Source organism: Aulonocara stuartgranti (assembly GCF_965226115.1).
Source record: "Aulonocara stuartgranti genome assembly, chromosome: 16".
Taxonomy (NCBI): domain Eukaryota; kingdom Metazoa; phylum Chordata; class Actinopteri; order Cichliformes; family Cichlidae; genus Aulonocara; species Aulonocara stuartgranti.
Genome location: NC_138952.1, coordinates 35,022,708 through 35,050,556, shown reverse-complemented (window position 1 = coordinate 35,050,556; position 27,849 = coordinate 35,022,708). Strand labels below are relative to the sequence as shown.

Below are 27,849 nucleotides of genomic sequence, written 5' to 3'. Positions count from 1 at the left end.
CACTGAGTGGGATTCTCCTTGTCAGCTTACCATTTCCACAACACTTGCCACTTCCAGGTGAGTCCACATCATGTACAAATTAATGTAAAAGCTGGCTTGCAGTAGCATACTACAAAACAGGCAACACAAGGTTCAACCAGTGAAAAAAGCACATGATTTATTTGTTTTCTCTACATAAATCAACTTCAAACCAAGTTCATTTCCATGGAAACTTAAAAAAATTGCCCTGCAAAAACCAAGAAAGGCACACAAGGTCTCAAGTATTAATCTTACCACTGACACATAATATTTACATGTGGTCTTGTTCCAAGGATATTGTCTTAAGAGTACCACCAAGATCCCCTTTAAAATACAGTTACATAAACCTATTTCATAGGTTAAATACATACAAGATATCACTCTTAATGATTAAAACACAAATCTGCAGAAAAATAAATCAATGTTTTAATTCATGATATACAGTTTGTGAATTTTTAATGCGTATAAGATCATGAGAACAAGAATTAAATGTAGTGTTCAGTCCTTCTCAATAAATATTCTTTAAATATTCTCTCCACCGTAAAACAGAAACAGTCTTATTCATCTAACATAAATAACCCCCCCCCCCCCCAAATCACCACACAGATGTGTGTGTGTATAGAGAGAGAAAGAGAGAGAGAGAGAGATCAGCTACATTCATTTTATTACTAAATCACAGACTACCACAGGACAATGGAAAAGGAAACAAAAATGATTTTCAAAATAAATACACATGTAAACTAAACCAATCCCATCATCTCTTTGGTTCAACGAGGTGGTCTTTGTTTTCCTTCTTCTCTTCAACAGATATGATGGAATTAGTTCTGCATCACCGTTTCTAGATGACTGCTATCTGATTAAATTTTATTTCAAAAAAAGTTAACAGCTCTAGGCACGATATTAAGAAGTGGTTCTGTCCAGGTTTTGGGTAGAGGTATATGAATTTATCCCAGTACAACAATAAAAATAAAAATATCAGTCCTCCTCATAAGCCTCAAACTTTGACAGACAGCTCACATGGCACCAAATAAATGAACTGTATGAAAATTTTGCCAATACAAACACCAACAATATAAAACACTATTCATACAAAAAAGACAGTAAGGACACAGAGACCTAGCAACCTGTGGTGTTTCCAGTTTTAGTGGTTCTAATTGGCAGAACTACAATCGTTAAAGTGCTATTTATCATGAAGTCCTGGGCGAGTACAGTGTTACCTGAGACTCTATCATGTATGTTTTCTGTATATTTGCTACAGAACTACACAGGAAGTAAAGTGTAAAAACTGCATGCTTGCTGTTTTTGTAGCAGGTCTGACGTTTTTTTAGTCCTGGCAACGACCCCAGCTTTGATGAAGCTCTTCTTAATTCTGTGATTGATAACTTTAAAAAACAACTATCAAAGCTAGGTACCACTGTAAAAGGCACACAATTACAAATAGCCCCTTAAATTAACTGGACAGGTAAGGTTGAAAAAGTTCCAACATACAAGTGAGCAGCAAGACATACCAGTCATCAAGTTCAAACTGAATTCAAGGGCTAAGAGGGACATTGGGAAGTTAAGCAAGTACAGTAAGTGCACATGAGACTTTTAAACTGTGTGCCGCGCTGCTTGCTCAGCGCAGCAGCTACAGCTTCAGTCATAGCTCTTCATCAGTAAAGCACTGCAGCATGATTGTAGGCGCACACAAGCATACACGCTGGTTTATTAACAATCAGTTTCATCTGTCAGGGCAGTCCAGTCACAATCCATATCAACCTTAAGTGGTTTCATTGCACTCTGCGTGTAGGTGTGTACGCAGTGCAATCAAAGTGCTCAGTGTTCCTTCAACCTGTGAATAAGAGACAAACATTAACGCTGTGTTGATAAGTTGAGTCATTAAGCTTTACAGTCAACACCAGTGAACTTCCTGCCCACGAGGGAACATTACAGCTGGTTTGTTTTTAGGAAATAAATCAATCTGCACACGTTATGTTCACATTCAGCCCCGAGATAGAACACATAGTCGATCACTGACTGTAGTCGTACAAGGACAAGAATATTCCAGTCATGAACCAAGTTTGGACTGGTTTTTAAGAAACTCAAGTATAAGCTCAACCAAACACACACACAAAAAAATAAGAAAAATAAAGAGAATAAGATCTTTAATGTGTAACATGTCTGGTGCTGGTCTTCCATAATCTTACAAGACCATAGAAGAATTTGGCACAGAGACATCAGCAACATAATTTTAAATTATGTCTGAGTTATTTCAGATGTGCAGTTCTTGTGTAAACCTCCTGAACCAACCAAACACACAGAGTTTTAAATCTTTTGAAAGCCTGACACTTAGTTTGTGCATCTTAGCCAGAAAATTGGAAAAACAGTTTTATTTGCTGTAATCCATCGTCCACCTGGTTCTTACTCAGAGTTTCAAATCATTTTAAAATGATTATTGTGGGTGACTCTAACATGCATGTAGATAATGAAAACGACCGCTGAAACGCATCATTTTATCTGTTATTAGACTGAACTCAAACTCATCCCAGCAAACTTTGTGAAACCCAACATCTGCGTCATTCTCAAAACTTTTGGCCACAACTGGATATTCGGCATGTCTAACTGAAGACATGTCTGCCATTTTCATTCTCCACTAGTGATATTAAGATGATGTCGGTGTGTGTGGCTGCTCTTCTGCCACTCACACAGATTGCTTGTGTTTATATATTGAGCACTCAACAGGTAAAGGTGAGGTTTTCCCTGAGGTATGATTCTGCTGTTGTCTGACCAGCACATGGATGGCTCCAAAGATTGTTTTGTGCCTCTCCATTTCCCGGATTCTGTTGATACCTGCCTGGTACCCATGATCAGCTGTAATGAACTCTCCGGCCCTGCCGGCTATGCTCTGGCTAAACCTGCACGAGAATATCTCTGAAACCTGAGATTGCTGCACCGGGTCTCTCAGCTTTCCGAAGCCAAAGCTCCAGCTCCTGCCTGGTGAACACCAGATCACTAGTAAGGAAAACTTTTATTCTTCTGGACTTTTTCAGTTCCCATGATCTCGATGTTTTGTGTGTGACTGAAACATGCCCCCCCCCCCCCCCCCAATAAGAACTTCATAAAGAACTTTCTGTGCTTCACTGACTTTTTAAATCTGGTACACTCTGTACCGGCTCTATGAGCATGGATACGTTGGTCACAGGCAGGCCTGTTGGTTTTACACATGCTGCAGTTACATGTTGTGCTCCTGTTTGGCCTTCGGGTTATTATCTCCCTTTTTTGTTTTCTGCTGTTTTCAATCAGCTCTGTGGCCATTCTGACTGAAAGGAGTTTAGTTCCTGGTTTTATTCTTGCTGTCAAACCATCGTGGACTCTGCGGCTCCATTTAAAAACCAGACAGCTAAAGCTAAACCTGAGCCTTGGTTTAATGACTCATGCTGTCAGGAGGAAATGTCGCAGAGCACAGCGCAGATAGGAAAGATTAAACTGCAGGTGTCGTTTTACATTTTAAAAGACTGCCGGTGTCATTACTGCAACGCTATCAAAAAGCCAAAAAAGAAATATTTTGCAAATGTCATTTCCTCCAAAGGCCATAACTCACATGTGTCATTTAACACTACTGACTCTGTCCTTAATGCTCCACAGCATGTCTGTTTAAGCTTCTCCTGATATATGCAATAATTTCCTGAGCGTTTTTATTAAAAGGCTGTCACCACCAGGGCTCTTATCACAGCTCTCCTGACCCCTCTGTGCTGCTGCCTTTACTCAGGTTGAGTTTGTGACTTTGTCCCTCTTAGAGGATGTGGTTTCCCATTTTAAGCCCTCATATTCCCCTCATCCCTGATTTTTTAAAAAGAAATTCAGCCTAGTATAAGCCAGTCTGTTCTTGCCATTATAAACATCAGTCTGTCCTCTGCTGTAGTTTAAACATGCAGTAATACAGTGACTGCCTAAGAAACCTGGACATATAAGCTCTTGAATATTCAGGCCCAGACTTATCTTAAAGACCTCATACGACCATATCACCCCAGTAGAGCACTTCACTCTCAGACTGCAGGCTTACTTGGGGTTCCCAGGAAATTTAAAAGTAGAACTGGATGCAGAGTCTTCGGCTTTCAAACCCCTCTCCTCACTACCTTTAAGATTAAGCTTAAAAATTCCCTTTTTGATAAAGCATATAGTTTGGGCTGGATCAGGTGACCCGATCACTCCTGTAGCAACACTGGAATGGACCTAGTCTGGTAGGGCTTCCCATGATGCACTGGTGTCCCACGCTCAATTCAATTCAATTCAATTTTATTTATATAGCGCCAAATCACAACAAAAGTCGCCTCAAGGCGCTTCATAGATACAGAGAAAAACCCAACAATCATATGACCCCCTATGAGCAAGCACTTTGGCGACAGTGGGAAGGAAAAACTCCCTTTTAACAGGAAGAAACCTCCGGCAGAACCAGGCTCAGGGAGGGGCGGCCATCTGCTGCGACCGGTTGGGGTGAGAGAAGGAAGACAGGATAAAGACATGCTGTGGAAGAGAGACAGAGGTTAATAACAGATATGATTCAATGCAGAGAGGTCTGTTAATACATAGTGAGTGAGAAAGGTGACTGGAAAGGAAAAACTCAATGCATCATGGGAATCCCCCGGCAGCCTACATCTATTGCAGCATAACAAAGGGAGGATTCAGGGTCACCTGGTCCAGCCCTAACTATATGCTTTAGAAAAAAGGAAAGTTTTAAGCCTAATCTTAAAAGTAGAGATAGTGTCTGTCTCCCGAATCCAAACTGGAAGCTGGTTCCACAGAAGAGGGGCCTGAAAACTGAAGGCTCTCCCTCCCATTCTACTTTTAAATACTCTAGGAACAACAAGTAGGCCTGCAGAGCGAGAGCGGAGCGCTCTAATAGGGTGATATGGTACTACAAGGTCATTAAGATAAGATGGGGCCTGATTATTTAAGACCTTGTATGTGAGGAGCAGGATTTTGAATTCAATTCTGGATTTAACAGGAAGCCAATGAAGGGAAGCCAAAACAGGAGAAATATGCTCTCTCTTTCTAGTCCCTGTCAGGACTCTTGCTGCAGCATTTTGGATTAGCTGAAGGCTTTTCAGTGAGTTTTTTGGACATCCTGATAATAATGAATTACAGTCGTCCAGCCTGGAAGTAATAAATGCATGAACTAGTTTTTCAGCGTCACTCTGAGACAGGATATTTCTAATTTTAGAGATGTTGCGCAAATGGAAGAAAGCAGTCTTACATATTTGTTTAATATGTGCGTTGAAGGACATGTCCTGGTCAAAAATGACTCCAAGGTTCCTCACCGCGTTACTGGAGGCCAAGGTAATGCCATCCAGAGTAAGAATCTGATTAGATACCATATTTCTAAGATTTTCAGGGCCGAGTACAATAACCTCAGTTTTATCTGAATTAAGAAGCAGAAAGTTAGCGGCCATCCAGGTCTTTATGTCTTTAAGACATTCCTGCAGTTTAACTAATTGGTGTGTGTTATCTGGCTTCATGGACAGATAGAGCTGGGTGTCATCTGCATAGCAGTGAAAATGTATGCTATGTCTTCTAATGATACTGCCTAAGGGAAGCATGTATAATGTAAACAGAATTGGTCCTAGCACTGAACCCTGTGGAACTCCATAATTAACCTCAGTGTGTGAAGAGGACTCTCCATTTACATGCACGAATTGGAGTCTATTAGATAGATATGATACAAACCACTGCAGCGCAGTACTTGTAATACCTACAGCATGTTCTAATCGCTCTAATAGGATATTATGATCAACAGTATCGAACGCTGCACTGAGGTCTAGCAGGACAAGCACAGAGATGAGTCCACTGTCAGAGGCCATAAGAAGATCATTTGTAACCTTCACTAAAGCTGTTTCTGTGCTGTGCTGAGCTCTGAAACCTGACTGAAACTCTTCAAATAAACCATTCCTCTGCAGATGATCTGTTAGCTGTTTGACAACTACTCTTTCAAGGATTTTTGATATGAAAGGAAGGTTGGAGATTGGCCTATAATTAGCTAAGACTGCTGGGTCTAGAGATGGCTTTTTGAGTAAAGGTTTAACTACAGCCAGCTTGAAGGCCTGTCGTACATAGCCGATTATTAGAGATAGGTTGATCATATTTAAGATCGAAGAATTAATTAATGGCAGGACTTCTTTGAGCAGTTTTGTAGGAATGGGGTCTAAAAGACACGTTGATGGTTTGGAGGAAGTAATTATTGAAGTTAACTCAGAAAGATCAATTGGAGAAAAAGAGTCTAACTTAATATCAATGGTACTAAGAGTAGCTGTAGATAATATTACATCTGTGGGATGATTATTGGTAATTTTTTCTCTAATGATAAAAATTTTATTTGTGAAGAAGTTCATGAAGTCATTACTAGTTAACGTTAAAGGGATGGTTGGCTCAAAAGAGCTCTGACTTTTTGTCAGCCTGGCTACAGTGCTGAAGAGAAACCTAGGGTTGTTCTTATTTTCTTCAATCAGTGATGAATAGTAAGATGTTCTGGCTTTGCGGAGGGCTTTCTTATAAAGCAGCAAACTATTTCTCCAGGCTAAATGATGATCCTCTAGATTTGTGACACGCCATTTCCTCTCCAGATTACGAGTCATCTGCTTTAGGGTACGTGTTTCAGAATTATACCACGGAGTCAGGTACTTCTGATTTGAGGCCTTAGTTTTCACAGGAGCTACAGTATCCAGAGTCGTACGTAGTGAGGAGGTGAAATTATTAACAAGATAATCGACCTCTGTTGGGGTAGCGTTCAGATAGCTGCTTTGCTCTGTGTTGGTACAGGGCATTGGAGATGATAACAGTGGGTGGATTATATTCTTAAACTTAGTTACAGTGCTTTCAGAAAGACATCTACTTTGATAAAGTCTACTCTTCACCGCTGTGTAATCAATTATTGTAAAAGTAAATGTTATCAGGAAATGATCAGACAGGAGAGGGTTTTCAGGAAACACTGTTAAATGTTCAGGTTCGATGCCATATGTTAAAACAAGATCTAGGGTGTGATTAAAGTGGTGGGTGGGTTCTTTTACATTTTGAGAGAAACCAATTGAGTCTAATAACAGATTAAATGCCATGTTGAGGCTGTCATTTTTAGCATCTACATGGATGTTAAAATCACCCACAATAATTATTTTATCTGAGCTCAGAACTAAATTAGATATAAAGTCTGAGAAATCAGACAGAAACTCTGTGTAAGGCCCAGGTGGACGATAGATGATAACAAGTAAGACTGGTTTCTGAGTTTCACAGCTGGGGTGGACAATGTTAAGCATCAGGCTTTCAAATGAATTAAAAGTCTGTCTTGGTCTTTCATTAATTAATAGGCTGGTGTGAAAAATTGCTGCCACACCGCCCCCTCGGCCTGTGCTTCGAGATTTCTGGTAGTTAGAATGGCTCGGGGGTGTTGATTCATTTAAACTAACATAATCATCCTGCTGCAACCAGGTTTCTGTAAGGCAGAGTAAATCAATTTGTTGATCAATTATTAAGTCATGTACTAACAGAGACTTGGAGGAGAGAGACCTAATATTTAATAATCCACATTTCACTGTTTTACTCTTTGGTTCAGATGTGGATACTGTATTGTTCTTTCTTTGTGATTGTTTATGTTTAAGTTGTTTGTTGCTGGTTTTTAGTTTGTTTTTTGTCTTTTTGGAAGCTGACACAGTCTCTATGGAGATGGGTTTTTGGGGGGGTAGCAGGAGGAGAGAAGCTGCAGAGAAGCGTGTAAGACTGCAACTCTGCTTCCTGGTCCCAACTCTGGATAGTCATATTTTGGGGGGTTTAATAAATTTGTCCATATTTCTAGAAATGAGAGCTGCTCCATCCAAAGTGGGATGGATGCCGTCTCTCCTAACAAGACCAGGTTTCCTCCAGAAGGTTTGCCAATTATCTATGAAGCCCACATCGTTTCTGGGACACCACTCAGACAGCCAGCAATTTAAGGAGAACATGCGGCTAAACATGTCACTCCTGGTCTGATTGGGGAGGGGACCAGAGAAAACTACAGAGTCCGACATTGTTTTGGCAAAGTTGCACACCGATTCAATATTGATTTTAGTGACCTCCGATTGGCGTAACCGGGTGTCATTACTGCCGACGTGAATTATGATTTTACTGAATTTACGTTTACCCTTAGCCAGCAGTTTTAAATTTCCTTCAATGTCGCCTGCTCTGGCCCCTGGAAGACAATTGACTATGGTTGCCGGTGTCTCTAACTTCACATGTCTGAGAACAGAATCGCCAATTACCAGAGTTTGACCCCCGGCGGGTGTGTCGCCGAGTGGGGAAAAACGGTTAGACACATGAACGGGTTGGTGGTGTACCTGGGGCTTCTGTTTAGGACTATGCTTCCTCCTCACCGTGACCCAGCCGCCCTGATTCCCCAGCTGCTTGGGACCTGCCGGGGAACAGCTAGCGGGGCCTACGCTATTTTCGGCTGCACCAGCTACAGGGGCCTGGCTAGCTGCGGGTGAATGAAGGGTGCGAAGCCGAGTCTCCAATTCAGTAATCCTGGCCTCCAGCGCTGCAAATATGCTACATTTGTTACAGATATCATTACTGCTAAAGGAGGCCGAGGAGTAACTAAACATCTGACACAATGAGCAAGAAAGTGCAGGAGGGACAGGTGAAGTAGCCATGGTGCTAATGAGTCGGCTACGAGCTAAGCTAGGCTAGCGAGACAGTACAGAGACAGTGAGTGAATACTTTGGCTATAAATTAGGTAGTGAGTACACAGAAAGTGTGCTTCGGAGGAAGCACGTGAAGATTATACTATGAAAGAAGAATGTATTTAAAAGTTGTTAATTAACCCTCTGATGCATGAATTATGAAAGCCTTGGTCAAGATTTTTTTCTTAAGTGCTTTTATTCTTCTCAGGACATGAAAAAAAATGTTCAACTCTTTTTTTCCCAAAAATATGTTTTTTTATAAAGTTATAAACTTGTCCACTCCAGTGGACTACATGCGCCTGAGCACTTAGCATGAAATACTGTGAATTTACTATAAAAATTAATTACCTTGTGTTCTATTGTAAATATACAAACACTTGTTTGCTTGTATCCTTTGAAAAACATCTCAGCAATTTTTTTGGAACTTTCAACTCATAAGGCCCCAATGTTTAGACGTAAATAACAAAACCAATCAACAGTCCTAGCTGTGAATCCTACACCTGAATATGGCAAACTATCTCCAACAAGAGAAACATTTTTGAGTCTACACAGTTCTATAACGATGCAGGACAGTATTACCAAGCCCTTAGTAGCATGCTGGAAGAAAACACAAACTGACATCTTAGTCTCTGCATCTCCAAACACTTCTGTGTTCATCACACCTAGGCTGTCCGTAGTTCCTATGTCTCTGTTCTGCTCTGGCAGCCACTCTCATCATCACTGGACTTATCACTGAACTCATCATCACTGCACTCATCAATGAAATCATCATCACTGGAGCTGGATGGAATTTCCTGGACTATTCTGTACGCTGCCTTATTCTTTGCTGCATTTGAAGTCTACAAAATATGATAAAATAATTATTATAGTAACTCAAACTACAGCTGATCTGCACAGAAATATATATTTTAAATGAGTAGCTTATAAATGTAACAATTATATGCTTACTTATAACCAAAACAGTCCCAAAAAACAGTGAGACAATTTATGACTTATGTTAAAAAAATATAGTGGGTAATGCATGATGTCCACTACAGTGGACACATGGTTAATTGTAGTTTTCTACATATTAGACATAACAATTTCTTATTCCAAACAGATAATATCCTTCCCTAGATGTTACTGCATATCATCATATTTTTTTTACCTGTTGGGCTCTTTTAGCATAGAAGGATTGACAGGATATGCCAGCAGTGGTCGGCAGGGGTGACAGTTTGTCTGCCATCTTTGATTCAGAGGAAATTTACTTGCAGTTGCACTAACTGAACACTGAATTGACCTCAATGGAGCATGGCAGCAGAGAGCACTCTAAAGGCTAATATGCAGTTCCACCATAGAAACCAATGCATTAAAGAGATATGTACGTTTTAGTAGCTGTCCACTCCAGTGACCACTATGCATCAGAGGGTTAAATCGCTAAGCAAATAAGCTACTCAGAAACACCACTGTGTTTGAGCAGGAACAGGAAGTGATACTCTACCACGCTGCATTTAATCCTTAGTTATTCTTAATCTGCGGCTCTCTTTCGTTGTTAAAACAGAGTTTTACATCTGATTGTTGTAGACATTTTACATTCATTACCATCGGTCATCTTTGCCCACTGATACTACATTAGCTACAATGAGTGGAATGAAGCTCCATGATGGCTTTGAGTCATGTGACTACCAACACAATCAGAAGCATTGTTTTCTCCATGTGAGCGATTCTGATTGTAAACTAAAAAAAGATCATAGTGATCGTAGATTAAGCCTATTTATTTTTGGGGGCAAAGCCAGTGTTCACACTCATCATGTTGTATTTAATCCATATGAGTAGAATTCAACTTTATTATCTGCATGTTTGAAAGATATAATATAAACATTGAAGTACTTCTAAGTGTATTATAACTGTTTTGTTATAAAAACAAAACAAAAAAAACAGCAGCCCAACATTTGAACATCAAATTAATGCAGATACACAAGAATTACAGTACAGCACCAAAAGCAGCAGTCAGGCTGAGTATAATCATGATCGAGATAACAGGAGGACTTACTCTACTGTGGAGATAGGATGGGATTTAGATGAGGCCAGCTCCTTTGTCACGAGCCGTAGCAAAAGCTGCAAGGTTACATACACATTAGTATGAGCATCTGTTTTTCTATAGCAAGCAAGACCACTCGTCATTCAGTTCATTTTATTCATCAGAAACAAGGGTAAAAACACAACATTGTCTTAGTTTTCTCGACTCCAGCTCCTGAGCTAAATATCTGACTTTTCACTGCTTCACCAGCTGGTCTCTGCATCTGTCTGCTCTTTGCTGCTGAGCAGGTAGTGACTGATTTTCTGAAAACAGCTGCTTGTTGTTACAAAAAACCTTTACAGCAGCAGTGACTGAACCAAAGAGCTGGAAAACTATCAGTGTGTTCAAAGAGGCCAGTATTCTGTGCTAATGTGCACATAGGTGCAAATTTTCTGCTTTCGTTTTGTCATTTTGTAATCTTCTTATATGATGCAAGTTAAAGGCCTTACCAACAGAGCAAGAAAGTCAGCAGTCATCAGCATGTAGAAGACCTGATCCCAGCCGCCTGCAGACAGCAGTCCAGCTAATAGCGGGCCGAGTGCTGCGCCTGACATCACAAACATGAACAAGATTATTCGTGTACATGAATCCTCTCTTCACATTTCTACATGGGATGATTATAAATGAGTAAAAATAACACAAGGCATGCTAATGTAATCATCATTAAATGGTAACTAAACTGATATTTGTATCGTTTATAATCATCAAATCCAACAAAGCCAGAGCTTCGTTGTTTAGCCTGAGCCAATGAGATGCCCTCATTACTCTGAACTACTACTACATTGTACACAAATTTAAAATCAATTCTTGGCTGAGGATTCATGCACTTGTTAAATGTAATTATTAACAATTATTACTATCATACATATCACTAATAGGACCCTAATAAGACCCCTCATTCTCATCCAAACAAGCCGTAAACATAAGCTGAGCAGCAGTACTGACCTACAGATCCTGTGCCATCAATGATGGCTGTGACTGTAGACAGTGCTCTGGCGTTGCCTTTCAGGCTCTTGTGGGTGCCCTACAGCCAAATAGAAAAAAGGGGGGCAGAGGAAAAGACGACAAGGGGAGAAAGGTGATTTTAAAATGAAATAAATGATGATTTACAAACACAATCACACTGGAATTACAGTAGTGTTAAACATCCTTACCAAATCAGCAGACACTGCAGTTGTGATGAGCGCATACGGTCCATTCACTAGACCTCCGCACACTAACAGCATCCCTGAAGCACACAGATTAAGGACGTTTTATCCTGGTTGTAAGGAATGGAAATTCTGCAGCCACTGAAATCTTACCGCTGGAAACAAATGCATGCAGGCTGAGGTGTTTGTGTCCTCCACAAACCTGCCGGTAGTGTCTTACTAGCATGTGCACTTCTCTTCATTAGAATGTGTGTTCATGTAATTACAGTAAATGTGAGCTGATATTGCTCTGAAGGCACTACATTGTATCCCATAATGCCAACTTCCCTTGACCATCAGCAGCTCAGAGGGAATAACCAAGAGTCATCATTTATGCCACAGTAAACAAGTCACTTGTGTTTATTTAGATTTGATTGGACATTCAATCGCTGACTGATAACCTACTGTAATAAATGCAACCAGCTCATGTGACTAAATTTGTACGGACCTCAGCACCTGGAAACAAAGGGGGAGCTAACTCTAGTGCTGATATGAATTTATTTATTGTCCAACTCGTGAATCAAAGTGGGTGCTGGTTCCACAGAAGGAGGCCAGAAAGCTGCAGGCTCTGCCTCCCATTAAGTAACCTGGGAACCAGGAGTAAGCCTGCAGTATGAGAGGAATTTGATTGGCTTCTGTTTGAACAAACAACACATGACAGGTCTGGACTGCAGGCCGCTTTTGAACCTTTTACTGCAGAGCCATACTACTGAAGCATATGCTAACATGCCTTTATCCTTTCATTTACATATATTACAATTAAGGAACAGAAAATTGTTCCAGACCTACTGATTAACTATCATTCAGTGCTAGCTGGTTCTTACCAATCATTGGCCCCAAACCAAACTCACTGATCATGGAGAAGCCGTAAAGCTGCAGGAAAAGAATAAAACAGGACAGTTAACACTTACGTGTCTAATATCACCTCGTACTCTTACATGTAAGCCTTTTACTATAAAAAATAGCATGAAATGTGTTGTAATCTTTGCTCCTCAGCAATTATACTCACTGGACACTTTATAGGGGACACTTGTTCAACAAGTTAACGCAAATACACAGCCAATCACATGGCAGTAACTCAATTTAGGGATGTAGACAAGGTCAAGATGCTGATGTTTAAACTGAGCATCAGAAAGGGAAAAGAGGTGATATAAGTGTCTGTGAACGTAGCGTGGTTGTTGGCTGCTCGGCGCTGATGATGGCTGATGTCAGATGGGGGTCACTCCTCTCAGCAGTAAACTGAGGCTACATTTACTGTCCAAAGTTTGGACAACAAAAAACTGCACAGACTTGGTATTTTGAGACAGTTTCTGTCTGCTAGTTTTTTCACATGTGAAGTGAGTTCACTGTGCTCAAAGGGTCTCTGCAGTCACCAGATCTCCACCTGACAGTGTGCCTTCAGGATGTACTGGGACAGAAAATATACTTTCTAGACAATCAGCCAACAACTGAAGAATGTTTTGAGCACCTATGAAATGAAGAATCGCGGTAGTTCTGAAGGCAAAACGGAGCCAACCTGCACCACCTAATGAAGTGACTGTGTCAAGTGCTGCACAGCAGGGGGAGCCAAAAACCTGGTCTAATCTCCCCTGTGCAGGCTTCATAATCAAAGAGTGTTTTCACAGTCTTGCAGCACACAGTGGACGATGTTTCCTGACTGTTGCAGTACAGTGAAGACTTACTGTAGGAGCAGCTAGCAGTAACATGACTGCACAGGTGGTGGCTCGCTTCCCCAATTTATCAGAGATCACACCTGCTAAGACGCCCCCTATACGACAGAAAGACACATTCAGTTGTTAATCATCATAATACTTCATGGTGATCATGTTGTACATTGCTTCATAAACCCTGACAGCTGGTCTCTATCAGGGTTAATTATCACAGACCAAAAACCACAGACATGCAAAGCATGCACGAAGCTTCCAGGTCTGAAAAGTGAAGCTGAATAGATTTTAAACCTGCATTCTGTCTGAAGGCCAGCAGGGAGAGACTCTTTCTGTGTATGCACAGTGTGCATGTCTACGGGAAAATGTCCCTCTGTTCTTTTGCTCTGTAAACTGCATGGCTTCATTTTCTAGATCACAAAAACAAACACAGTCTCTAACTTTGGGACATCAATTTTGTCCCCAAGCATTGCTAAACAGTGAGGCTGAAGGTCCACTGGGACAGACGAGCACACACAAACAGCACATACCCACAATTCCTCCCACATCAAACAGTGTGGACAGATCTCCAGCCTTTTTGGCATCCAGGTGAGCTGAAACACACAAACACAGAGTCTATTATGTCAGTTCTCCTTCTTCAGCAGTCTGCTGACAGTCTGACACATGAGTGGACTGCTCACTGTAGAATATCCTGAGGACAAAACATCTGCTCCGTGATCTGTGAGAAGCCTGTGCAACTCTGCCACACTCTGTATCAGCCTCTTTCAGTTTAACATACTGGTTTTATATCTACATAACCCAGTTACTACATTACAAACAGACAATAGAAAAGTCTTTAACTATGTTATATTACATGCTGACAATGTTTCTGTGGATTAATTACAAATGAAACCAGAAGGTCACAGTAACTCATGAAGCTCAAGGTCCACCACAGTTCACATGTTTAAGGACTGAAAGAACGTTTTGTTGCCACTGCTGGCTGTACTGCACAAACAATGAGAAGTCGAGGAGGCTTGCATTCATCTTCAGAACAACTTAATCTTGTTTCACTGACCAACACTCTGGGACGAGTCTTAACAGCTGTGGAGGGTTTTAATGCCTTGCCCATTCATAAGCTCATTGGTCGTTGAGTAACAAAAACAAGTTTCAAGCAGCACCCAAAGAAACCAAAATGAATCCATCTTCACACAGTCCTATAGATTTCTCTTTTTCCAGTGTGAACTGGCCTTTGTTGACCAAACCAGGCTCATAAAAACTGTTCAGTTTATGTAAGGACCTGGCTGACTGTCTGCTCTCACACCTACAGGACATTATCAGTATGACCTATTGTTTTTAACAACACATCTAGTATGTATTAAATTGCAGCACAGTAGCCAAACTTTGAACTTATGGTAATGTGTGTGTGTGTGTGTGTGTGTGTGTGTGTGTGTGTGTGTGTGTGTGTGTGTGTGTGTGTGTGTGTGGCTGAGCAGACTCCTCCCTTACAGTCATTCTGTTGCAGCTGTGTGTGTCCTGTGCAATATGCTGGCAGATGTGCAATTATCATCCTACCCAACAGTTTCACCATCTTAATGACTAGAGCTCCTTCACCCTTACTTGTTAAATGATGCCTTATCTACGCCCTCACAATGTTCTTGTATCTTATACATTGTGTAAATAGTGTTTTTTTTATATTGTTGTTTTTAAACTTGTCACTTTCTTGCACCTTTGTGGTCTTGTTGGCTAATTTCACTGTACAATGACAATAAATGAAGTTCAAATGTTTCTGTTGACTGATGTCATGTTTTTTGACAGGATCAATACGGCTGTAAACACTACTCCAGTCTCTCAGTTGGCCAATATTTTTGCAGATTTTTTTTTTGCCAATTTAACCATAATTCAGTGTCCTGCTTCAGATAGCCAACATATAAATTTTGACATATTGGACGTCTGTCAATGTAATCTGTTTTTTTAATCCACAGTCAAAATCTATGCATGAAGTCGTGCCTGACGGGTTTCTATTTGCTCCTCACCTGCTTTGGTGATGTAGAGCGGCAGCCAGAAGAGGAAAGTATAGCTGACCAGCTTAGCAAACAGCAGACACAGAGAGAACTCCACCACTCCCTGCAGACAAACAAACGCACACAGTAATCAGACTTACTTCATAAGTTACGTTAGATCTGCCTCAGCTTGCAACTCAGATAACTGCAAGCTAATCGCTCCAAAAGCTGTCCAAATATAAGCCTTTCAGTGTTGTTTCTTTCTCACTTTGAGAGAAAAGATCTAAAAACCAGAGCAACTAAACAAGATGATTCTTCTGAATTGATTTTCTATCTTAAAGCACTTACACAACAATCTTACACATCCTGCTCTTACTTAGAGCATCACTCTTAAAACAACATCACAAGACTTTTGCCTGATAGGAGACTTGGTCAGACTTTGTTGCAGTGAAAGCATCAGAGTGACGCAGGTGATGGACACAGGTTCGCACGTGTGACTTACAGGTATCCGTAGCGCTCCCATGAAGCTGATGGCAGACGGCTCCGACTCACTCTTCACCACCACAACCGGCTGCATGGGGATGCGCTCGCTCTCTCTAGGCAACAGGAGCTCTGTGTCGTAGCTCTGAGGGAGAGAGCAGAGCAAAGATCTGTACCCATACCCAGACCACCGGACAGCTGAAGAACAAAGGGGACCCCGAGGGGTCAGCACTGACAGTACTTAGACTGGACTTTTGTTTCATAAATAAAATTACAAAAATAAATAAATAAATGGAAAAGAGTGAACTTAGTCAACCTGCAATTTAAGACCAATTATTGAAAGATTCTCCTTTCTAATTAAAGAACCAAGGAATATTTCTCCCCTTCAGATGGTACAGACCAACACACGTCGTGTCACCATGTATGTGAAGTATAACTGTACGATTATGTCAGCAGTTTGGTGTTATACTGTAGATGTTTGCCAGCAGTGCATTCATGTAAAGGACCTAAGGATAAAACTCCCACTGATAAGTTTTGAGAGAACAGGAGCTGGAAAACCTCGCCCAACTACCTTCCAAACAAGGAGAAAAAAAAAGGAGAAAAATAGAAACCCTGCGGCTGAATCCGAATGTCCTGATTTTTCTCATATTTGCAGACTTGCTTTCTAAAACTAAGTCTGTGCAGACACACTGTGCTCTGCAGGGTAGGACTCGCTTTGATGACACTGTACAGATGTGGATAAGTACTATATTTAAATTCAAACATCTCCTTACATTAATACTAAAAAAAATCATGGTCATCAGTCAGAGCTCCTTGTTGCAGTCAGAGTGTGCTTGACTGCAACCCCCCATCACCTTTAATGCTGACCCTTTCTGCCTCCTTAGTAGAGTGGTTAAAACACGAGTTCACCCTGAGCATTCTTCAGCGCTCCAGTCATTCCTCATGTCCAGACATTTGGATTCAGCCTAGCAGTGATTTCACCCAGCATCCAAAGCTCTGACCACCAGCAGAGATCTCTGAAGAACTGACCTTCCTGTTTTGAATACTATCCTTGTAATAATAGCAGACCTGAATGGATTACAATGACATAATAGAACATGTTTCTGTGGTGCTGCATGACAATCGGTCCTATTAGATGCACACATGAAATTCATTTCTTGCTTCCAAAATGTGGCCTGTACAGTTTATTGTTCAACAGTCTGAAATGTGCCACTTAGAAACTTTTCACTGACAAAGTATTAAAGTTTTATTTGAACATGGACAGAAGGCTGATTTTGTTCTAGAGTAAAGCAAAAAAGATTACAAGCTTATAATCTTGTAATCTTCTAGTCTGATCGATGATAGATGTTTGGAAATACAGTACATGCAGTCCACACACACAACATACTTGGTGATTAGTTCAGTGGTGCGTGCGTAGGATTGGTTATCCATCATGACCATGTGATGTGTGATGGAATAAGGCGTGGCCTTACAGTAAGTACAGTAAATAATCTCAGTTTTAAGTTAAACTGTGAGACACACCTGATTTTTGTTGTCCTTGTACTGTAGATACACCTCTGTGTGTCCGTTCACTCCATTCCAACTCTTGCTTGGGACCTAATCAAAGAGAGACATTCACAGCTAAACAGGGCTGCTGATTGATAATGCAAATAAAAATAAAATACTTTTTCCTTCATTTCCACATTTAATTATAAATGACAGAGTTAATATTACACTGAAATATTATTCATGCTTAATGAACCAAACTAGTCTTCATTATAAGAAATTAAAACAAACAAAAATTGTGTACTTACAGTCTTGCCTAGAGATGAATTTTGTGTATAGATGTTTTTTAGGTCATTAGGATCTGAAGAATGAAAACAGTGCCATCAGGTTAATACAACATAATCCATTTACAGCTATAAAGTCCATTCTTCAAAGAGCCAACGTACTGAAAAGACAATCACAGGAAGCAGCCTGCCTCAGCTAACTGAATCTAAATGCATTCATTTCATTTGATAGCAAGCATTCTTTGAGCAATGAATGTGTGCGCTTAGAAAAACAAGAAACTCCTTATAACACTCATCAGAAAAACATGATGAAGCTGTACTTACGCTCAATGAGAAAGAGAAAGCAAACCACGCCCATGATGATGATGATGAGCCCTGGTACGATGAAGGACATGCCCCAGTTGGAGGAGACCCAGTAGCCGGCAATCAGAGAGCCCAAGATGTTTCCCACTGAAGTGTGAGAGTTCCACAGCCCCATGATGAGTCCACGCCTGACTCAGAAACAGAGACCTTCGGTTCATACAGTGCTGACGCTGACAGAGACACAGTCTGCTCCACAAGTATTTGGGCAGTTGTTTGGTTTTTTTTTGATGCATGCTGAACTTTCCAGGTAAGGAAATCCCAGGATATTTGGAAAGAGTTTTACCCTCCGAATGCCCCCACAGTTGAAGCAGTTAAGACATGACTAAAGTAAGGACATGTATTCAAAGATCAATTGCTATTTAACTCCTATGGACAGATATTTCTGCTCTTTTCAGCTGTGCAGACGAGCTGAAATGAGCTTTCTCTGAAGGGTGGCTGGCTTCTCCCTTAGAGACAGGGTGAAGAGCGCAGCAGTTCGAGGGGCTCAGAGTAGAGCTGCTCTCCTCCACATGGAAAGTTAAGGTGGTTTGGGCATCTGACTGGGATGCCTTCTGAGTTAGGGGTTCCAGGCATGTCATACTGGGAAGAGGCCTCAGGGTATACCCAGGACATGCTGGAGAGATTATATCTCTTCACTGACATGCTAATGTGAGTTCCCCTGGCTAAGTGGAAGAAAATAGATGGATGGATCTTGTTCGGTCATAAAGTCCAACTTTTTATTTCTTTTGTTCTGCTAACAGCCAGTGTGCATTATACAGCCAGGAATTCTTAGACATTACCTTCCCTTTCCAAACCAGTTGCCGATACAGGTCACTACACTAGGCCAACCAGCGGTCTGAACCAAGCCATTGGCCACCTGCAAAATGACAAGAAGGTGAATCACTGTGCAGAACAGTTTGTTGTTATGCATTCCTTACAGGGTCACATGTGCACTTCCTCTGTATAAACATACACAATGGCAAGTTTATTGCTACATAAACCTGTCATTGTGCATTTTCGTGTGCATATCCACTTACACTCCTATGTGTGCTGGAGAGTCCTTGTAAAAGTAGGAGTCGTAGTAATGTCTCTGAGCCAAGTCAGTGTCATGTGAGGTTGTACCTCACCGTCCAGCAGCTCAGTGCTGCTGACAGTGAGGTCCACATCTGGCATGAGATGCCCAGGATATCACCCACTGCTTCATTAGGAGCAGGCCTTGATGTGGACTAGCCTGCCACATTATTTTTACACTTTTTTCACTTTCATTGTTTCTTTAAATTTATCCCTCTGTAGGTTTATAATTGTCATTTTCATCAAACGAAGTCTTTTAATTCCTATTCATACCCAGTCTATATCAGTACAGACATATCTGATGTTCTTTTTCTTTACTATTGAGCTCTGATGTGTGTTAACGTGTTACTTTAATTTTTTGAGCGGTGTAAATGAACATATCATCCTATAAAATGATCATCCTGCACCTCACCTGGACAAATATATAGAAGCTCAGGTTGTGGATGTTGTAGATGTAGCCAAGCCCGAATAGGCAAGTGAACACACCGCTGGCCAGCATGCCCACTGTGAGGTACAGACGAATGGGCAGGCGCTCCCCGATAATGCCGCTAGATGGATGCACAGTGATGACATCATATTAACCATCACACATTTCAGCACATAAAGTAGTTTAAATATTTGAGAGTTACTGAGAGAAAAAAAGTTTAATAATCCAACTAATAACGGCGGGTGGCAGATGGTTAGTATTGCTGCCTCATAGCAAGAAGGTGCCTTATTCAAATCCACTGGCCAGCTGCGGCCTTCTCTCTTCATCACCAGTTCACGTTTACTGTGTAAAATCATTTCCTCCTCCACACCTTGCCATCTTACCTCAAGTACATTCCAATTGCGTAAGCACACAGAAAGGAGTAGTCCATGGCTCCCAGCAGCTGTTTGTAATTGCTTTTATCTGTAAATATGGGGAACAGGTTTCAGGATTCAGGACAGCACAGCAGGTTTTGTTTATCTGCGAGTTTTTACTAATTGCTCGACACATTCATCTCTGTTTTGCATGCATGAGTATTAAGAAACCTGCTGCTGATGATGCTTTAGTGTAAACTTGTAACATTATAAACATTCTAAAAAGATGAAAACATCTCAAGATAAGACAGACCAAAAGGTTTCCAGCCGCAGTCGACATCTGTGTGGAGAGATAGCAGGGAGGGCTGCTGGCTGCTGCTGGATGCAATGATGGCTGCTTCACTGACAGCTGAGCAGTTCTTATGAAGCTCACTCTGTAAGCACAAAACCATTAAGCCACACAGAAAACACAGGAAGAAGAAACAGGGGTCTTAACTATGATTGGGTAACTTTTCTCCCTGACTCCATGATGGTCGCAGTAGAGAAAGAAATATTTATGCGTTACCATAGCGACCAGAGAGCATTAAGGGGCAGAGAGGAGGATGTTACTCTCAATGTTGTTGGTGCATTTCAGGAGGACGCTGCTAATAAAGTTATTACACAGTGAATTCACGTTTATTATTATATTTACAGAATACCACCGTTTTTGTCTCGGTAGTATAATTTTATTTTGTTGTATTTATCTGCAACACCTTAAAGGCCGGTCCGTGACTATATTGTCTGACATTAAACCGGTCGGTGATGCCAAGAAGGTTGGGGACCGCTGCTGTAGAGCACACCACTCAGCGTCTACTCAGTCTTTGTCCCACCTCCGTTGATTTTCTGCATTGAGTTCTTTCATAAATTTGTCCCGGGTCCAGACTGCATCCATTCCAGTTCAGTGTTCTTTCTTACTGGGATTACAAATCAAGCTCCTTTGCTACCTCTTTTAGCTTTCTCCTGTTCTTTTCTTTGGGGGAGATTTGGACAGAGCCCAAGGCTGCGGGTGTTTATTAGGACAATGTACACCAGCTGGTCGTAACCAGCGAAGGCTGTAAACAAGCTGTGATGGAGCACAGACTGGAATGATGAGTGTATTTTATACGGAGGTCTTGACATATAAATAATTGCTACAAACATCTGAGATTTGCTATTTTTTCAAAGTATTCTTTTAATCTTTTGGAGCAGTGTACAAACATCGCACAACAGTGCAGCACCTATTAGTACAATCATTAATGCCATGTACTGTTTCTGGAATACCATATCTTACCTTGACAATACTAATTGGTTTCCTGGACAGGTGGAAACTGGTGTAGAGCAAGAAGGTTAGGATGAAGGTGAGAGCTCTGTACCTGAAGGGAGAGCACACAGGAAGGCAGCTCTGAGAAATGAGGGAGCTCATAACATGGAGATCACAGGTTTGAGATGTCCATAATTATGAGTCATCTGCACTACCCCAGATACAGTGGGCTACAAAAAAGATGTAACTGACACCAAACTCACAACTTTGAATTCCCCCAGGGAAATTATACTTAACAAAAGGATGTTGGGGCTGTGTTCATGTAGCACAGCCCCCTGCTGTGAGAGTAACAGTGTCACAGTGCTTTATTTTGTGCTTAAATGCTTTCTAGCTGTTACCAACAAACTCACACCTTGATGGGGCAATGTGGAGTTCAGTATCTGGCCTATGTGGTCTGGAGGAGCAGAGTATCAAACCTTTCTTCAGACTGTTGGGGATGAGGGTGGAGAGGTGCAGGTAACTTGGCCATTTCTCTTCTTTGTTTAATAATAGACTGTTTGAAGAACAAGGGTACAGTGCGCTTAGAGATGGACAGGCTGAAAAACACCATGTATACAGTAGCTGGCTGGTTGGAGTGAATTTAAAAAAATGGACTTAATAAGTGAGCACATTTACAATACAATAAAGAACACGTAATTGTTATAACATATTATTATTATTATATTAGCTGTTGGATGATATTTGTCAGCTTATGTTAAGTTATCATGGAAACGGTAAATCAGGCATCACTGTGTGCAGTGTGCTTACATTTGTGGTGGAGGAGAGTGAAAGTGCTACTCTAATGGTTATACATGAATCTATTCGCCCAGTCTGGTGACTGGTGACTGTCATTGGCGGCAGTAACAGTATCAGTCATCTAGCATTAGCCTATGGAGTCGACCGCCCAGCCCAAGTTTAAACATTGTTGCAGTTGTTGTATTTTTAGATGTTATTTTACTACGAAAGTCCACATCTCAAACTGTAAAATGCACAAAGGTTCACTGCAGACATTTTGTGGCCCTACAAGGAAATGTTGCAAACTGATTTGATGCCCCAAACCTAGCTGACCAACGCTACAACATATGTAAATAAAAAGGCAAAAGTACTGTGAAATATTTAGGCAGATTAAAAATCTCATTTCCAAGAGAGACCTGGCATCAACTGATTAAATGTATCATGTGTTACAATAAGCAGGAGGAGCCATCAAATTCTATTACATCCTGTAATAGAATCCTGATATCCTGTACCTGGATTGTGTACTTTACTGTTTGCGTTACGTCAGTCATATTTACGCTCGTCTTTGCTCACACACGTCTGACTTGAGTGTAAGGTCATTTCTAAGCAGAGGCTGGCTCAAGACAGAAAGTCAAATGCAGTCAAATAAGACGTGAGAGAAGGTGTGGCTGTGCCCAAAATCCACATTTCATTTGACCCGCAGTACAGACTATGGTTGGCTTTACCAGGCTGTGCAGCAGAAACTCAAAATGGGCCGAGAAAAAGTTAGATACACTCTTATCCAGCAGTTGGACAGCATGTGGTTAGTATGTTGCAGCAGTGCATCCTGGGTACAGCAGGGTGACCAAATCCATCATCTGACAAAGCAGCTTGAAACCTGACAGATACAAAGTGCTCACAAACCACCAGGTGTGTTAGGCTGCAAACGTCTCACTAAGACATATAAGATGATAACTGTATGAAGAGAAATGTTCAAGGGTAACATAAGACATTAATGTTCCTGATGTGAATCACAGTGCGTCTGGAAAGTATCCACAGAATCAGAATCATTATTATCATTGTAGCAACAAAACACTGAACAATGTGCAATATGTGCAATTCTCTCAGTGCAAACAACCCGAGGAGTCTGCTCAGTGACAGGTTGCTTCTCCCAAAGTTTAGGACCAACAGACCTAACAACTCCTCCAAAATGTGTGCTACATTTAAATGAGATGACTTCTATGTTTAAACCTGATTCATTCTTGAACTAACATAGTGGGCAACAATTTGTCTTTTTTTTCCTTCAAATAATAAAAGCTAGATATATCCAGTGCACAGCAGTCTGAATTACAAGTAGCTCAAGTGAATAACAACCACTTCCACCAACAGTTTCAACCTTGTAGATGAGCAGAGCAGCTGTGCTTCCTACCAGCTGCTCTGATGATTAATGACCCCTACATTTAACGCATGGAGTGTCACATCAATGCCCCTTTCTGTATCACCAGTGTTACCCTAAATTGGTCATTTATAATAGGTGGCCGGGACCAACGCACTAGCTGTTCACAGAGGAGTGCACAATTAATCTAAGTTATATAAACACACAAGTAAGTAAAAAAACAAAATCCCACTATAACTTTTCAAAGGCTTAGTGAAGACAGTGTAACTAATGAAACCTTTACAAACCCAAACACAGGGTCAAATGTCTTAAACGTGTACCTTATTACTGCATTTGTCATGCAGTAGAAAGAAAACTTCGGATGTTTCAGAAACATTAAATAAGATATGTTTCCTATGAAGTCTGTGCCCTCCTGCTTTTGCTGAAAAATTATTGAACACGTTTGTTAATAAATCAATTGTTAAATCAAAGTCAGGATAACAAAAAATGGGTTTGTTCCTGTTCATTCCAACGTAACTACTTAGATGATATTTCTGGATGCAGGCCAAAGATGAGCCCAAACAACTTAAAGCCTACTTTAAAAAAATCCTGATCTCTTAAAAAAAGAAAAGAAGAAAAAAAAAAGGAAAAGGAAAGAAAGAGATCAAAGTTACTGCTGTTCTGCTTATTCAGCATTATGGAAAGATTTTTAAAAATCTTTTCAACAAAAATATTATAAATAAATCAATCACAACCAAAAATAACAAACATTCCAACATATTTTCAGAAACCTGAAAGTCGAGTCTACACAAAGCATCAGGTATGTGAAACTAGGTGTAAGCACAGGTAAAACTACCTGCCGGGAATTTTTGCTGACGCAGCTCCAACAATGCCACTTGGCCGGCTGCAGCCTCAACGGCCAACTACTACGTCAAAGAGGCAGAAACTGACTGCTCGACCTTGTACAGTAAACTTTACAGGGTGATCAGAAAGATCGGTTTCAACGTATGCAGCGAGTAAAATAAATATTGAATATGTCACCAAATTTCTAAGTAAATATATCTCTAAAGATGTTATTGACATTAAATTATCACTAAATGTTGGTAGCAACCCATCCAATCCACACATGCAAAGAAATCCAACCATAGAAGTCCATAAATTATGTGTAATAATGTAATACTCACGCTTAGTGAAATGCATTTAATACTTCATACAAAAGCCTTTGTTGGTGATGACAGCTTCAACACACTTCCTGTGTGAGGAAACTGTCTCATGCGTTGCTATTAGTTTCATTTTAGTCTCATCTGACCACACTATGTTCTCTCAGTAGTTCACAACATGCTTTTTCCTCAGCAGTGCAGTCACGTATGTGAGCTTGCATACAGCCCACCGCAAATGTGACATTACTTATTGTTTTCTTTGAAACAATCATGCCTGCTGGTTCTAGATATTTCTGGAGCTCTCCATTGGTTTTGTCCAGTATGAGATGTTTCTTGTGTGACACCTTGGTAATGAGAGCTCACCAGTTGGGACTGAACCAGTTGATATTAATTTGCACTAAGTGAGAGGTTAGTTTTGTAATTACTGATAGATTTCAGCTGGTAAAATCTTTCCAGGCCTTTTTGCACCTTTCTTTCTTTATGTGTTTCTGTACTATTTCCCTGTTCCACTTCTCATTATTACATATAATTTATGGCCATCTATGGTTTGATTTCTTTACATCTGTGGACTGGGTGGGTTGTTACCAACATCTGGTCAGAATTTAATGTCAATAGCACCTTTAGACAGCCAGTCCAATTTAAACTCACCATTGGTCCCTGTCAAAGGACACCAGCAGGCGGACCCCTGGAGGAACAGGAGCCATGTTTGAACACAGGTATGGACAATCCCACTAACAGGCAGCTAATGAGGGCTCAGCATTCAAATCTCTTCGCGCTGAAGGAAATCATGAAGTACATGCAGACATGGCCCTGCTGTCTTTGTTCATATCCTTCTTCAAAAGAAACTACAGTCAGCTGATCCACAAAGCCATGGAGCTGGTTGGAAGATGTCAGCAGTCTGAAAGGATGAATAGAACAGTGAAGAAGAGATAATGCTAATAATAAATAATAATAATAATAATAATAATAATAAAGATATTAAGAGGGCAAGAAAAAGCCTAGTTTACAATATGACATGTTTTTACTGCACAGCTTAATTCAGATGTGGTCCGCAGCTTCATACTACCTCACAAACAAACTCTGAGCTGCTAACGAGTATGTGTGAGCCCATTCAGTCCACTGAGTTGGTCAACTTGACTTCAGGAGGACACGTGGGTCATTCCATATTAATTTACCAAATTTCACAAAAATTCCCAGTTTGACCACCTCTGATTTTCCAGAACAAAATTCAAGGGTGATGATACACTTTTTAATAGGAAAACTGGCAAATTGTAGACCTATAAAATTATTAGTTTGATCATAAAAAAATACTTTTGCGATAGGTCACAGGGCGATTTTCAAGCCTTTTCTGTGGCTGAACATTCAACGATATAATAATACTCTGTACTAGGGCTGGGCAATATTAATGGATCATTATTATATTATTATTATCATCATCCACTTCACATACTCACATAAAAGCTTCTCTAAAAACTATGAACAGACTCTGTAACAGGACACCAGGACAGCCCTGGTAGAGTAAAACACGTGTGCAAGAATGAGTATGACTTATTGCTGGCAATGCAGACCAAGCTCCTGCAATGGTTATACAGGGATCAAATGACTCGTAGTAACAAGCCAGACACCCAGTATCCTGAGGTCAGCAACACCTCGCCCCCATCATACACCGTGCTTTACCTTCCATAGTCACTTGACAGTTTGCTAGAATAGTTTTGTGGCAGGCCGAAATTCTTTTTCCATGGCCTCCCCAAACTCCTTCCACGCCTGAGTTTTTTGCTTCAGGTGTGGAAGTGGAATTGGCCTGCCAGTATCTGTCAGCTGCTTCCTAAGTCCTACAGGCTGAGAAAAGCCAATAGGACTCCAACTTGACTGCTCCCTTCAAAGAGATGTTAGAAATCCTCGAACTACAGGTTTGACCTCTAGTTAAGGGTTGGTTACCACCATAATGGTCAACCACCTTGCAGCCGCCTCAGCAAAGGAGTTGCAGAACATGGTCTACAACAAGGTCTTCATGTGCCCAGCCTCCCCCCAGAATGCTGTCGAGGTTCTGCCAGAGGTGGGAGTTGAAGATTTTACAGACTTGGGGCTCTGCCAGGCGTTGCCAACACACAGGTAAAATTCTTAAAGGAAAGGTGCCTCGAGAATGCCAGGTCCAAAAGGAGATGGCACTTAAGACTCTTAGCTTTACCAGATATGGAAGACAAGAACACGAGAAGTGGTTATTAGAATATTCACTCGCATCACACTGGGATGATTCAGGATACAGTGGATACAGTGCCTCAACTGGGCAAGAAAAACAATGCAGAGAACTGTCATCATCCACCTCTGCATGCAGAATGTATGAGATGAAGCTGATGAAGATGCAAAGGTCTGTAAAGAATCGTCAGAGAGACGATTTCCCGAAACAGAAAGCAAAAAGTAGTCATGTCATGACATGTCAGACTACTTTTTTGAGTGATCGGAAAACCCAGAAAACCGATATTTAAATGGGAGTGCATCTTCACTTACAACAAAGCAATCAATGTATTTCACTTCCGAGATCTCGATTAGTTACTAGCCTTTCATAATCACAATCACCAAAAACACTCACAAATCTCAAGTGACATCAATATCACATGATATAGGTTTAACAATCTTCTGACATTTTAACATCCAACTATACAGGCACAACTCTCCTAACAGCGCGGTCACCGTTTCTGCTTCCTTGAAAGAAATTAATATAGCCAGAAAGGAGAACGTGCTTCCGGTGTTCCAGATCTACTGGCGTTTAGATCAACTGGCGTTGGTCGAACAGATGTGTGGCAGTCTTGCGTTTCAACACGTCGGCCCCCGGCAAAGCTTACTCGGACACTGATGAGAAACGGGCTAATGCACCGACTGTGAGATTTGGCGATATTTTCCCTTCCTATTTGTAGCTATATCAAAACCGCCCTGTTATCTGTAAACCATTAACAAAGGCAAAAACGAGAGCCTCCAACGTCTCGGAGTAGCCCTTTGATCCTGTGGGAGCTTCCGATTCATTGTAAAGACTGCTAGCTAAACCGCTACAACTGTGGCAGCAGCAGACATCCAACTGCAAACAAACACGCCATAGCTGCTCAGGGGCTTACCTCGGAGGGGGAAACTAGCGCTTCACGTTCGTTGCAGGTTTCCCTTCAGTGACATACCCTCCACTTCCTTGTTGTACGAAAGCAGGCGACGAACTGTCACACACTCGCGCGCGCGCGCTCACAGCTGGGCTTGCCCGGGCTG

The 27,849-nt window shown here is 41.1% G+C and overlaps 1 protein-coding gene and 1 long non-coding RNA gene across 5 annotated transcripts; both read right to left on the bottom strand.

The window, feature by feature from the left end:
- Positions 1-131: 131 nt before the first annotated feature.
- slc37a1 (solute carrier family 37 member 1) lies at positions 132-27,849 on the bottom strand. Of its 4 annotated transcripts, XM_082509483.1 has the most exons (22): positions 27,708-27,849; positions 25,246-25,495; positions 21,722-21,862; positions 21,340-21,421; positions 20,344-20,464; positions 20,061-20,139; positions 19,663-19,798; positions 18,980-19,056; positions 18,162-18,328; positions 17,862-17,914; positions 17,590-17,664; positions 17,098-17,136; positions 16,091-16,213; positions 15,622-15,712; positions 14,140-14,202; positions 13,628-13,713; positions 12,770-12,818; positions 11,913-11,986; positions 11,704-11,782; positions 11,208-11,305; positions 10,732-10,796; positions 132-1,849 (listed from the first exon to the last, which is right to left on the bottom strand). In XM_082509483.1, exons 2-22 carry the CDS (start codon positions 25,299-25,301, stop codon positions 1,834-1,836), a joined length of 1,770 nt encoding a protein of 589 aa, XP_082365609.1. In that variant the 5' UTR covers positions 25,302-25,495; positions 27,708-27,849; the 3' UTR covers positions 132-1,833. The 4 variants fall into 4 exon arrangements, with proteins under 4 accessions (XP_082365609.1, XP_082365610.1, XP_082365611.1 ...); XM_082509484.1 differs by lacking the exon at positions 17,098-17,136 and having other exon boundaries at positions 27,708-27,847; XM_082509485.1 differs by lacking the exon at positions 21,722-21,862 and having other exon boundaries at positions 27,708-27,844.
- Positions 8,871-10,111, bottom strand: LOC309691647. Its single transcript, XR_014272076.1, has 2 exons — positions 9,847-10,111; positions 8,871-9,538 (listed from the first exon to the last, which is right to left on the bottom strand). It is a non-coding gene; the product is annotated as an uncharacterized lncRNA (long non-coding RNA).